This window comes from Daphnia pulicaria, chromosome 1 (genome assembly GCF_021234035.1).
Source record: "Daphnia pulicaria isolate SC F1-1A chromosome 1, SC_F0-13Bv2, whole genome shotgun sequence".
Taxonomy (NCBI): Eukaryota; Metazoa; Arthropoda; class Branchiopoda; order Diplostraca; family Daphniidae; genus Daphnia; species Daphnia pulicaria.
In genome coordinates this window covers 19,503,045-19,516,456 of record NC_060913.1, presented here as the reverse complement: position 1 = coordinate 19,516,456, position 13,412 = coordinate 19,503,045, and the positions used below count along the sequence as shown (strand labels likewise).

The 13,412-nt window shown below is 35.9% G+C and overlaps 1 protein-coding gene across 5 annotated transcripts; it reads left to right on the top strand.

Annotated features, from left to right (window-relative positions):
* The first annotated feature begins 5,696 nt into the window (after positions 1-5,696).
* On the top strand, positions 5,697-13,278 carry LOC124312449 (nuclear factor NF-kappa-B p105 subunit-like). 5 transcript variants are annotated; one of them, XM_046776989.1, is made up of 18 exons: positions 5,697-5,873; positions 6,035-6,090; positions 6,164-6,339; positions 7,156-7,331; positions 7,403-7,517; positions 7,612-7,750; positions 8,698-8,802; positions 8,870-8,981; positions 9,899-10,023; positions 10,827-11,053; positions 11,141-11,266; positions 11,344-11,369; positions 11,428-11,762; positions 11,836-12,005; positions 12,120-12,371; positions 12,443-12,617; positions 12,687-12,844; positions 12,917-13,278. In XM_046776989.1, the coding sequence occupies exons 2-18, from the start codon at positions 6,057-6,059 to the stop codon at positions 13,010-13,012; spliced, it is 2,547 nt and encodes an 848-aa protein (XP_046632945.1). In that variant the 5' UTR covers positions 5,697-5,873; positions 6,035-6,056; the 3' UTR covers positions 13,013-13,278. The 5 variants fall into 5 exon arrangements, with proteins under 5 accessions (XP_046632945.1, XP_046632953.1, XP_046632938.1 ...); XM_046776997.1 differs by having other exon boundaries at positions 6,017-6,090; XM_046776982.1 differs by having other exon boundaries at positions 5,960-6,086.
* The last annotated feature ends 134 nt before the right edge of the window (positions 13,279-13,412 follow it).

Below are 13,412 nucleotides of genomic sequence, written 5' to 3'. Positions count from 1 at the left end.
AAGCATATACAGTTTTGTACTCCGGATTCACCTGTTTTTGCAGAATTTAAATATTTTCTGCCGTTCGACCAAAAACCAAAAAATTGAATTTTTTTTTCTCTTTTTTTTTGTTTTTCTCTGATCTTAATTGCTCAATCCGCCGCCGTTTTACTTACGTTTTAGTGAAAATTCCGCACTACGCTTTCGCAAAAAACCGGAAATTGGAACAGCAATTCACGCTCAACCACTGATCCAAAAATTTTTAAAATTTCACAGTGTTATTTAATCAAGACTTACAACACACAGTATTTTTTTCATCAAAATCGGTGAGGTACCGCGACAAAAAAAAAATTGAAATACCATGGAATGGCCCTTTTTCTGTAATTGAGTGGAAGAGGGTGATGGAAGTACCATATTTTCATTGTGTGTTTTTGGACTATTTATGCGTTTCTAGAAATAAGGAGGTGTGAACAGTGGTGCGTGCCCAGGTGTGGGAGTAACTATGCTCACCAGGGGAGTCGAACTCAGATATCTAAAGTGCCCCGATCACTAAGCGAAACCTTACGACTCACCCACCTGTCCCCCATTAAGTATTTGTGGTTCCCAATGTTTTCAATGCTGAAGAGGCTGAAGAAGAAGGAGGCGAGGGATATGTTGCTTTTCTACTTTTCAATGGAAATAAAAATATATGAATTTCAATAACTAATCAATTCACTGAAAAAATATTGTTCGTTATTGGGTCAATGAGTATAATAAAAAGTGATAATTTCAAAAAAATCAAAAAAATTTAATGTTTGTAATTTGTGCAACCCTCATAATAATATGTCCTACTACGACAAATCAACTGCTGTCGTCGCCATAGTGTACATTATTCGTAGTAGTGACGGCTCTATTTTAATCGTTGGATTCGTTTTTGGACAAGAAAATTCATTTTTAACAGCGGATAGCCGAAATTCGCGAAATTTTTTGGGTTTTCTATGATGGTTTTCTGAGGAACAAGATTTGGGGGCATAGAAGAAAGCGAAAGGTGGGAAGAACGAAAAAGGACTTATTAGAAATTAGCCACTGGCCATGTCTTCCCTCTCCCTCCCCACTCCCCCAAGACAAAACTCACAAAGCAGATGCAACGTTGCCAACCGAAATTTCTTTTTCACGTTTGACATTGATTGCCCAAGAAAGGCCTTTAGCCAAAAGCTCGACTTAGCACTAGGCCAACTAAGGACCGGCCTCAGACGGGCTAAAATTTACTAGTGTTGAGACATAAATTTGTCCCATCTTCCATTCATGAGCAGACGACAAAATGTGTGCGCCACCCAGCGGTGGAAAAAAGGAGGGAAAAATTAAATGAAGGTTTAGCAAATCCCACATTTCGACATTTGTCATTATTTCTAGAGCACTTTTTTAATAATTTGATTCCGATCAAATTCAATAAATACCTGGAATTTTTTACGGTTTTGGGGTAGTTTTAAGTTTAAAAAAGGGGCAAACTATTAGAATTTCTGGAGATTCTGGGATTCTGACGGAATGTTAGACACGAGATCGTTCGAAAATTATGAGAGTTGCGATTTTTTGGACCAACCACTGACACATTGGTACTCTTGTGAATATGAATTAAATAAGTTGGTTGTTTGCAAATTGTAGCCTACAATCTATGAAATGACTTCATTTCAATACTTTTTATAAATATAAATGAAAACATATATTTAAATTACAATAAAGAAAGAATGAAGAAAAAACAAGATTCCTTCAGTAATGTCCTTCGAGCATTTTTTTTAAATTGAAGAGACAGAAAATCAAGGTTCAATACGAGGTTAATTTAATTATTGTAATGATGTAATTAATGTAATTATGCTGGCATCCCATTAATTAATTAATTATTTATCATGTAAAGCAGACGGTTCTCGAACAAAGGATTGGGCCTACGTTTTTGTGTCAAGCGTAATAAAAATTTTAGTTCTGCTATCGGCCGCAGTGGTGCGCATCCTTTCCTATTATATCGTGGTATAAGGATGTAAAAAGTTTTAGACCTATAAGTTTTTTTAAATATTTTTGGTAAAATCTTTGAAAAAATCATTCACGACCGATTAACCTGGTTAGCTGAAAAGCAATTAAGAGTGGTTTTGTAATAACAAGCGCGGTTTTTGTGAAGGAAAATCAACAGAAACGGCAATGCATACGTTGGCTAATATAGTAGAAGAAAATTTTAAACATAAGGTGTTTACATCAGTAGCTTTTTTAGATGTGAGCGGTGCGTTTGACTGTACATGGAAGCCAGCTATTTTAGCCGCACTAGCTGAATATAATTGCCCGAAATATCTTATGGGAGTTATTAAAAGTCTTTTTGAAAATAGAGAAGCGAATATTGACGTAAATGATCTCATATTCAAGTATATAGTTTCCATTGGTTGTCCACAAGGAGGAATTATATCTCCATTTCTTTGGAAAATTTTAGCAGAGCAACTTATTAATTCTAACTTTCCTTTCAAATTTAAGATAATTGGATATGCAGATGATATTGCGCTGGTCGCAATGCATAAAATTTTACAAATATCCATAGCGAATTTGGAAACAATGTGTAACGAAGTTTTTAAAAATTGCGAGAATGTGTTACTTGACATAAATCCCTTAAAATCTATCCTCATGATTTTTGCAAAAAAATGATAACAGATGCAGTACAAATTAAAATCAACAATATAAATATTTTCCCTTCACGTTCCACAAAATTTGTCGGTTTTGAAGTTGATACAAAGCTTAACTGGAGAACTCATGTTGAAAAAAAATGTCTTGCAACTCAAAGAGTAATTCACAATCTGAAATACTGTCTGAGACGGACGTGGGAATTGAATACTAACACCTTACTAACACTGTTCAAATCAATTATTGTCCCAAAGTTACTTCATGGTCTGGAGTCACTGCCTCAAAAAGAAATGGTGTATCAACAAGCTCAGGATCACGCAGTACCAAATGTTGAAATTTATCACCCGATCACACAAGAAAGCACACAGAATCCCTCCTAATTATTTCTAACTTACTGCCAATTGACCTGATTGCTTTTGAATTTGCTGCCCTTCGTTTATTCCTGTACAAAAATCGTCCATTTTCTATTTTCTCGGCTAAAGCTACTAACTCTCTCCGAAAGTGAAATAAATAATATATCAGTTGAAGTCAGCATAAATTTCCGTCGCCCCTCACATACAGCAACGCTACAGCAGCAGCAATACGAATGCTAGCGGCAAAACCAAACAGCGTAGTAATTTTTGTATCAACTGCACCACACGAAAAGGGAATCCTGGCCCGGAGTGTGTTTTGTTCACCAACTGGGAGAGAAACCCAAGAACTCCTATTTCCGGCGTTCATCTCATCAACCCAAGCTGAAACCGGAGCAATACTCCTCTCGATCTGGAATGTGGCAACAAACAGTTCGCATTTCGGCAACTGCAATATAGTCAGCTGTTCCAAACCAGCTCTGAATAGAAAATTGACGTTCAAAAAAATTTCTCCAACAGCATCCGAGAGTAGAGAAATGTTCCTTGCAAATGGTGATTTGTTCTCATTTCACTGGCTGTCGAGCAATGACTTCCTGGAACTGATCGACTTAAATAGCGTTAAGTCCACCCCTTCCAGTCGAGGGATTAAGAATACAGAAGTTTCGCTGTCTACTCTCAGAACCAAAATCAGCAACAAGATTCAAAAGCTGTGGAAAAAGGAATGGTCCGAAAACACTAATAAAGGTGCCATCACAAGGAGTTTCTTCCCCTACCCAGCCAATGCATATCTGCTGAAGGGTGTTTACATCAGCTACCAAATCACTCAGTTATTGACAGGTCACTGTCAATTGAACCACCATTTTTTCAATATTAAGAAAATTCAGTCACCAGTGTGTGACTGTGGCACAGAAGAAAAATCCATCGAGCACTTCCTTTTCACGTGCTGCCTGTTCACAGCGCAAAGGAAAACATTCAAAGAAGCTTGCTTGAAAAAAATAAGGGACTATCCACCCCCACTAACAACAGTAGCAACGTCATCAGCCATCTGGAGAGCACTTCTAAATTTCATCAAGGAAACTCGGTGATTAGATCACAAAAGAGAAGAGTGAAACCCTTAGCAATAGCACATATCTTTTAACAAGCGATCCGCCACTCAAAGAGACCGTTTTGGGGGTTTTTGATTTAGCGGAAATCGTCGTTGGGGTGACCACCCCCTCTCGATAGGTGTAGGCTGACGTTATGAGGGAGACCACCCCAACAGACCCTAAAGGCAAAGAGGGGGAAATTTTGCTTTCGCGAGCGCTAGGTGGCTTACGGGATGAAGGCCGGCATGGCCAAAAAACGAAGAAATTTTTGGAAATTTTTTTCAAAATTTCAATCATTAATATCTCGGCTTCTAAGCCGAATATTTAAAAAACATTAAAATGCTATACTATCACTTTCCTACTTATCCGCCTTGAAATTCAGTCATACCCTCAAACTATCTTTCAAATCCGTCTTCGTAAAATTAAAAGATGAAAATTAATTCAAAAGTAAACCCCTGCTCCTATACATATAAAAATTTATTATATTTACAAAACTTATGTCTTCAAATTTGTCTTTTAGTCGTGATAACATCCATGTATAGTTTATGAGTGCAGGCAACACTCAAGTCTGAGTGGGCCTAGTAATTAAAAAAAACAATAATGCAACCCACCAACAGAAAATCAATAAGAAGGGGTAAATAAGTATAGAAGTTCACTAAAACACGAAAAAAGTCGAACACAAATAATTTTACTGTAGTCATATGCAACTTTATGTAAGCCAAATAGCCCTGACGTTGTGTGGCCAATGCGCCCTCAACAAAGGGGTCTTAGTGTATTATTGAATATCTCTTATTTAAACTTTTGTAAATATAAAACAAACTAAACTGACTTGAAGAGGAGATAACATAGAATATTTTCCAAATTTTTCATGATTTTAAAATAATCGGGAAAGCCGATATTTGATTCGAAAGTCAACGTAGGACGACCCAATTTCAAGACAAACAATGTATTTTACTTTTCATTCATAAACTAATTGTCTTAATACAATGAAATTTTGATTTAAGATGTGCATTACTAACATCTACGTCTTCTTATTTTTGTCAATATTTTATTGCAATTCTAACCTACCAAGAAACAATTGAGCCAACCAACCAGAACACCAGATCACCCCATGCTCCCCTAAATATTTTGAAAACAATTTTATTTAAAAAATTGGCGGATTTTAGCTCCCGTATTATTAGCAAATTATTTAAAACTATAGCTTTACATTAATTTATCTAACAACATTTGATGGATCTAAAAAAGCACTAATAAAATTGAGAGAAAGCGTTGTCTCAAGATGCATGTAGCGGGAAAGGACCCAAAAGCCGTAACGAAAGGTATGATAGAAAAATATAATGTGGTAGAAAAATATCAGCACTGTTAAAAAGGGCGAGCTATTGTAGCAGACATCATCTTGACTAAAATGCTGCGTTGCCACGATGGCAACAAATGTCAAAAAAGATTTCGAACAGCCCTATATATATACCCTCAGGGATAAATGGGATCAATATTTGACGGAAAACTTCCTTATCCGCTAGAGGCAGTGTAAGCGCATGTTACGGAATTTCCCTTTTCCTTTACTCAATGGGGGGAAGGGGAATGACGATAAGGAAAATGATAAGGGGAGTGATAAGGGGAATCCCCCTTCCCTTATAAATTAAGTTTCAGGCTTAAGATTGCGCTAGCAGTGCTAAATTTACCTATAAAACTTTGTAACTTAGTGAAAAGTTCCAGTTTGAAACTGTCTGTTTTTAATATTACACGCAAATCGAAATAACTTTCAGATTTTTACTAATTCGTTTGCGTTGACTTCATTTGAGAATTCTTTCGTGTATTCAAGGTTAGTCCCATTGTGCATTTTTATCCCCTTAACATAAATTCAAATATTATTTAATAAGCATGATTATTAAAATTGAAATCATGAAGTATGCATCACCCAATTGGTAGCAGCCCTTACTCACCTGAATTAACACATTCCTCAAGTCCTCAGATATGCCAAAGCTTCTTCAGAGGAAACTTTCCTATGATGTGTACCTCATCGAACAGTACCTACGTGGGTAATCATTATTTTTTTCTTCAAATGTGAAATTCGCATTGGTGTCGTATAAAACCTGTTTTTTTTTAACACAGAATATTCTCTCAGTTCAACTGTTATCAGACCAGGCAGACCATCTCCATGTTTATTTATACTTAATCAACCACAGGGAAAGTTTTGTTTTCGTTATGCCTCTGAAATGACTGGAACACATGGATGTCTTATGGCTGAAAGCAAGGAATGGAACAAAAAACAAAATATTCGCGTTCAAGTATGTTTCACTTGCTAATGTAAATATCTATTGACTATGATTCATAATTTGGAACCTGTAAATTTTAAGTTTGTACGGGAGTTTGTATTTTAATTATTTGGTTTCATTCAAGTAGGTTTCTATATTTGGTTCTATTCATGGGCGGAGTCTAATTTCCGATGAATTTGTAGACGACGCTCACCAAATTCACCAAAATCACCCTTTTCGTACTGCCTACGGCTGATTACAACCCTCTTTCGCCCTTAGGGCCTTAAGACAAAATACAAAAAGGGTGATTTTGGTAAGCGTCGTCTACAAATTCATCAGACATAAAACTCCGCCCCTAAAAAATGGCTGTGACCCCGTTTTGAAATGGGAGGCGCTTATTTGAACTTTGAATTAGAAATACACATAGTTAGGTTCATTTTAAAAATATTAAAAAAGTACCATGAGAATCAGCGTAAAAAACTGGTTCTAACCAGGTATGTTTTAAACAAATCGAAATTTCATGCAAAAACCCTATTCCCGCTATTGCGTTTAATGTAACTGCTGTCCTATAGGGCTCTTTCGGATCTGTTTTCTTTGGCCGTTTTATCTGGCAACGCAGCATGGCGCCGTTCCTTTTTAGCGCGAGAAGAGGGAGAATGGGACGAATGGGGAAGAAGAGAAAACGTGGGTCTCTTTTTTTCTTACGCCCTCCTCCCCCTCATTCGTCCTCCTCCCTCCCATTCTCCCTCTTCTCCCCGTTCTCGCACTAAAAAGGAACGGCGCCATGCTGCGTTGCCAGATAAAACGGCAAAAGAAAACAGAACAGTACCACTACATGACTGTCTTTAGTTGGAAGGCTGTCCAGATCGAGAAGCTATTATTCGTTGTACATTTGTTACAAACACTTCAATACCTGTTCCACATGCTCATCGTCTTGGAGGGAAAGAAAACTCCAATAAGGATAATGGTAACGAAGGAGAATACCAAGAAATCGTAGTCTCTGCTAAAAACGAATGGACTGCAACGTATGATGTATTCTCTATAAAAATGTTAAGAATAGTAATAATAAATATTTCTAAATATTTTTGTTCAAAAGTTTCTCCGGTTTAATGATCATCCACACATTGAAAAAACAAGTCCCTGAGGTAATTTTAAGGCGTTTGATAAATGAAATGGGGAATGCACCCATAAATCGTAACCAACGGCAACAGGTATGTAGTTTTCAATTATTATTATAGTGTATCTTAAGTAGTCTTATTTGTTGTTGCATTAGTAAAGTTATTTAACATTGGTCATTTTTTATAGTTGAAGGATGAAGCAGATAAGATAGCCAATACAATGGATCTTCACTCAGTTAAACTAAAGTTTGAAGCCTTTGTGGAACAAAACGGTTTTCGTGAACAGATCTGCCCACCTCAATATTCCCAAGCTATCCACAATTTAAGTAAGTTCTAAAAGATAGCTTTATTAGGCTATAGTGGAAAATGTTGATAATTAAAACTACCGCGTTAACAAAGCGTGAAAGGACAACGGTAAATCTAATTCGTTGTCCTAAATTTCGTATTTTATTAGATGCACGTAGTTTTTTAATACTAGGTAAGTAGGTAGCCCTATACAAATGCAAAATCAAAATTAACCGAGTAGGTTGAGCGTTATTCATTTTTATTCAATTTTATTTTTAATTATCGGTGACTTCATTAAACTTGTTGTTTACTATTTCGATTATCAGAATCAGCGAAAACAAAATGTCACCTTCAAAATCCAAAATATTCAATTCATTTTAAATAATTTAACGTAGGAATCGACTCAAATCAATCGGCAATCAACGTGTGAAACCGCATTTTGGAATGAAAATTTTTTTGTAAAAATTTTATTTCATTGAAGGCCAAAAAATAATTAAATTTTGATCGATTTGAATAAATTTATATGTTAAGATGAGGATCTTAACGCAATCCACAAATATTTTTATTGTTAAATAGTACAGAAAAATAAATTACTAATTATAATCATAATTTAACAAATTAAAGCACAAAAAACCGAAATTTAATATGAGGCTCCCATTAAATTGTTAGTTTGTTTATGCTGCTTCTTTAAACGATTTTTAAAGTATTTTAAATGGCAATTTTTTAAATTGAAGACTTGTGATGTGAATTGTGAATATGTGATTTTATACAAAAAAGTTTACAGAAATCAGCATTAACATATAATACATAAAACAAATAGCCGCAATAGCCGCAATGAATATTCACCTTCTAAAATTTAATTCGAGTGACCCGCGAATTCAGGTTTTGTCAATTTAAGTTAAACTGAATTTAAAATTTCGAAGAACTACTTTACAAACGCAGCAATACTTTGCTAACCTAATCTTACCGTATTTTTCAATCAATCTAGAAAGCACTCATGCTGGAGACTTACGCATTGTTCGAATAGATAAGGTCTGTGGTTGCTGTACGGGACAGGAAGAGATTTTCATCTTCGTCGAGAAAGTCAATAAAAGTAAAATAATTAGATTAATTTCATGAAACATTTTCCATCCAACATCCAATTCAAAATTTTATTACAGAGGACATCAAAATTCGTTTCTTCGAGACAGATGAAAACGAGCAAGAAATCTGGCATGCATTTGCCGACTTTTCTGAATTGGATGTGCATTATCAATTTGCTATCGCATTCAAGTAAGTAAAGGAAATTGTGTACTAGCCATCTTATTTTTTTATGGTATAACTTTTTTTGTAGTCAAACTACCAGCTATATTGATAATGTTTTCATTAGCAAAATGCGATTAACATGTAAAAAAATTGTCCCACATTCTAGCCAAGAAAAAAAAATTGTTTCAAAACCAAAATGAAAAAAAGATAGATAGGAAAATCTTTCGTTGAAATAAGATTAAAATATCTTTTTAAGTTATCCGACTTCGACGTTTAACTAACTAATTTGCATATAGATGTTATACCATTGAAAAAGTAGTAGTCGAGCAAACAATCGTGTGCAGTTTACGCCGATGCGCACCACAGCGGCCGATAGCAGAACCTAGATTGTTATTACGCTTGACAACCTGTACAGTCAAGATCCTTTGTTCGACAACAGTCGAACAAGGCCTTTTTGTCGAACAAAGGATCTTGACTGTACAGGTTGTCAAGCGTAATAACAATCTAGGTTCTGCTATCGGCCGCTGTGGTGCGCATCGGCGTAAACTGCGCACGACTTTTTGGCATGGCTACTACTTTTTCATTGGTATAACATCTATACGTAGGCCTATGTAATAAATCAACATATTTGTGATGTTAAAAACTTTCATTGTACGTTGTTTGGAAAAAAATTTTCATTCCTTTACATATCCATGCAAAAAGTTGTATGAAAAAAAATGGTAGACTTCTAAAATTTGCCAGGCCATTATACGCTGGCAATAGCCACGAATACATATATAGTCATGAATGTCATAAATTTGAATTATAGCGCATTATAGATTTATAGGCCAACAGGTACGTAGTTTGTACTACAGCATTTCATGACAAATGATATATTTAACCAGTTAAGATTCCTATATAATGGTTTACTCATATTTTGATTGTAAATATTTTTCTACTCTAAGGACTCCCGCTTATCAAGATCCGAATATTCAATCAGATGTGACTGTTCAGTTCCAGTTATATCGGCCCAGCAATCAATCTACCAGTGAAGCCAAATCTTTCACCTATACTCCAAGAGAGAGAGTTGGTAAACACGGCTATATTTTGTATTTTTAGCTCAATCATTCATTCAAAATACCATGCCGAAAATACCTGATAACCTGTCTCTCACTCCTTTACTCTCCTGTACTCTAAAACAAGGAGTAATAAAGTAAGTTTGCAATCAATATTAAAATTTTGTGACATGTCCCAACGATGTGTTACACGACACAAGCGTCAAACTACCAATCCTCATCTGCATCCCGATTTCACCCCAAACATCAACGTCACCAGGCACACCTCTGCAGCAAACGGCGACAAAATAGAAAATACCTTTTCACGTATCCAAAGATTAGATTCCTCGGTTGGGTTCCCCTTCTTCCCCAACATCCGCCGCGACTAAATAATATACTCTTCTTCCTTTAATACTTGTCCCTCTGTCCCTTAAATCCCTTCGCTGCTCCCTGCTCCTGCTCCATTTGTCTTCTCGACGCTTTTTTCTCCCAAACGCTTCAGTTACGCTGTGCTTCCTGACCCTGATTCCGTTCATTAAGGACACTCCCGTCACTCTCACTCTCCCTGTCCATTTTCCGGCGCATAACAGATGTTATATTAAGGGTTTCAAATAGAAATTGACTATTTGAACGTTCCTGTCAAGCACAATAGCACTGAAATCTGCTGAAATCTTCTTTGATTTCAAGAAATGTGCCAATTCTTTTTCAATATTTGTTTATTGGGGTTTGCTTACATTGGGTTAGCAGTTAGCCCACTAAAAGGACTTTGAAACATACCATAAATTTGCTCTTTGCGTCATTTTTTCTCAGCCTCACTCAATTGTTCCTACTTCTTTAGGTGCAAAGCGACCATACCCAGATAGGCCGTCGACATCACCTAATATAGTCAAAGATATTGGACAGGCTGATTGGAACATTTTTGAAGAATTTTTTAATTTTGACACTTATGGCTCAGATGCTTCTGGATCAACTATCGATGCACTTACTCCACAACTAAAACATATGAAGATATCACCAAAGAAGTCTCCTTTCAGTGATTTGAAGCCCCATAAGATTAACCAATTAGTAAGAGTTTTTCTGAACACTTATTTTGTGTTATCTTTTGAAAAGTGGTGCATTTGTTACATATCATCAATCTATTATGCATTGCAGGTTTCATCACCAGTTACAACATCCAAATTAATGTCTGCTTATTCAATGAACATGGCCCGGGCGATTCGCTGGTACGCCACGACGGGTGATTTGGGTCATATTTTGACTCGTATGCGACATCTTATGGTATGCCCATTAGAATTCCTTTTTAAAATCAACTTTGTATTTATTTGTATTGTTTCTTTTTTTTTCTTCTTCTTCAGGCAATGCAAAGTGAAGATGGAGACAAGTAAGCCAATTTTCGCTAAAATTACTTATAAGTGAGTTTAACTGGACAATTTTTGTAGTGCACTCCACGACGCTCTTATTCACAATCAAACCGATGTTGTGCGCGCTATACTGCATGCGGCTTCCTTTCATAACACAGAACTGAATTTCATCAACGCTCAAAATAATGCAAATCTGACACCATTACACATTTCTGTTCTTAAAAACCAAACCGAGGCTACAGCTTTGCTTTTGCAAAGCGGAGCAAACCCTGGATTGGTGGATGCTAACGGAAATACCCCAATTCATCTTGCTGCAATGGACAAACATCTCATTGACTGTCTTCAACTACTTTTAAATACTTCCAATTGGAAGCCAGCCCATGCTCTGAAGTTGAATACGATAAATTACGCTGGTAAGCATAAATTAAAAATAATTGATTGCGGCTTTGGTGAAGTAGGCTACCAAATTATCGTTGAATTATTTAGGTCTTACTCCTTTACACATTGCGGTTAACGCAATGAACGTGAAAAGCGTAGAATTGCTACTTGCCAAAGGAGCTGATGTCAACTGTCATGAAACAAAGCGCGGGAGATCAGCTTTACACATTGCCGTTAAAAAGCAATCGGAAGAGATGGTGGCGTTATTGCTGAGCTGTGTATGTATTACCGTACTCTGCCATGTACTTAAATTACATGGCTTATTGTTTTATACCTTAATTAGTTTATATTCAAGCAATAATTTTATGGCCTTGTTTTTTATTTAAATTTAGACATCTTTGAATGTGAATATGCAAAGCTATGATGGAATGACTGCTTTACATCTGGCTGTGTTGGACGAACTTGATCAAATCTGTAGTTTATTAATAAAGAGCGGGGCGGATCCCTCAATTCTTAACTACGTGAATTCTTCCGCATCGTCGGAAAATGAAGAATGTGACGAAAGTGACCCCGAACACTTGTTGGGAGATGGTAGTGTTGAAAAAGGACAAAGTTCCTTAGATTTGGCACAGTGCAATTTAACGGTATAACAATCAATGAGGAAAAAATATCAAGATTAATTTATTGACTTTAAACTTAATAACTTGATTTTTAGATAGCTAAAGTGTTACGTGATGGTACGCACTCGTCAACGAGCTTGGCTCCCTGCGAAACTAATTTTTTGGTGATGGATGAAGATGAGCGGAAAAGTACCGCATCAGACGCTACTTCAAATAGTAGAGTTTTGGACTCGGGCATCGATTTGATGACTAGCAAAGAGTTGCCGAAAGGTAATTTACCAATTCACTACAATATATACACATCATCATTTTATAATATGAATAACACACATTTTTCAGAGCTGGACAAACGTATCATCAGTGACTTGGCTAACATATTAGATTCTCCCAACAAAGAATGGGAACAGTTGGCCGATAGTCTGGATCTCTTATTGAGCATGCGAACCGTTTTGGACAAGCAGCAAAGTCCAACCACGTATTTGCTATCAAATATGGATGTAAATGATAGAGCTTAAAATTCCTAGTTATCTATTTGTAACTCATATGATTTTTCTTTCTTGAATTTATAGCTTTGGGAAGTGTCGACTCAGGTCGTATTGGAAAAACTACATTTCCTCAAATTCACAGATGCTGCGACGCTGCTTGAAAATTATTTGGCAACTTAAAAACCAATTAAGTATTGGCTAGTTTAAAAAAATGGACTAAATTGTTCACTTCTTTGAAACAGCGCTGTAGCTGTATTTCTTATATCCATCGGGTAACAATTAAGATTATATAATATGCGTTTAATCTGTTATTGTTTTGGGAAACTGCGTAATTTGTTTGTTTTGAGATGATATATAACAAGAAATATCGTCGGTGAGACCAAATTAGTTAAATTTTTCAAATATTTTATAGATAAGGTGTTGGAAAATAAATCGTAAATAAATAACTTGTCGACTGTGTATTGTTGGCTTCTTCATGATTATATTAAATTGTGGTAAACTGGTAATCGTTATTTTAATCGTGTTGTAGTTTTCAAAATGAAGATAATAACGAGTATGTTACACATTTCGATGAATAGAA

Bases quoted from the DNA above. Each gene is read 5' to 3' on its own strand.
- LOC124312449 (XM_046776968.1), top strand. From the start codon at position 5,961: ATGCATCACCCAATTGGTAGCAGCCCTTACTCACCTGAATTAACACAT. The intron at 7,518-7,611 runs GTATGTAGTTTT...CATTTTTTATAG, and splicing joins ATCGTAACCAACGGCAACAG to TTGAAGGATGAAGCAGATAA. The intron at 11,763-11,835 runs GTAAGCATAAAT...TGAATTATTTAG, and splicing joins GAATACGATAAATTACGCTG to GTCTTACTCCTTTACACATT.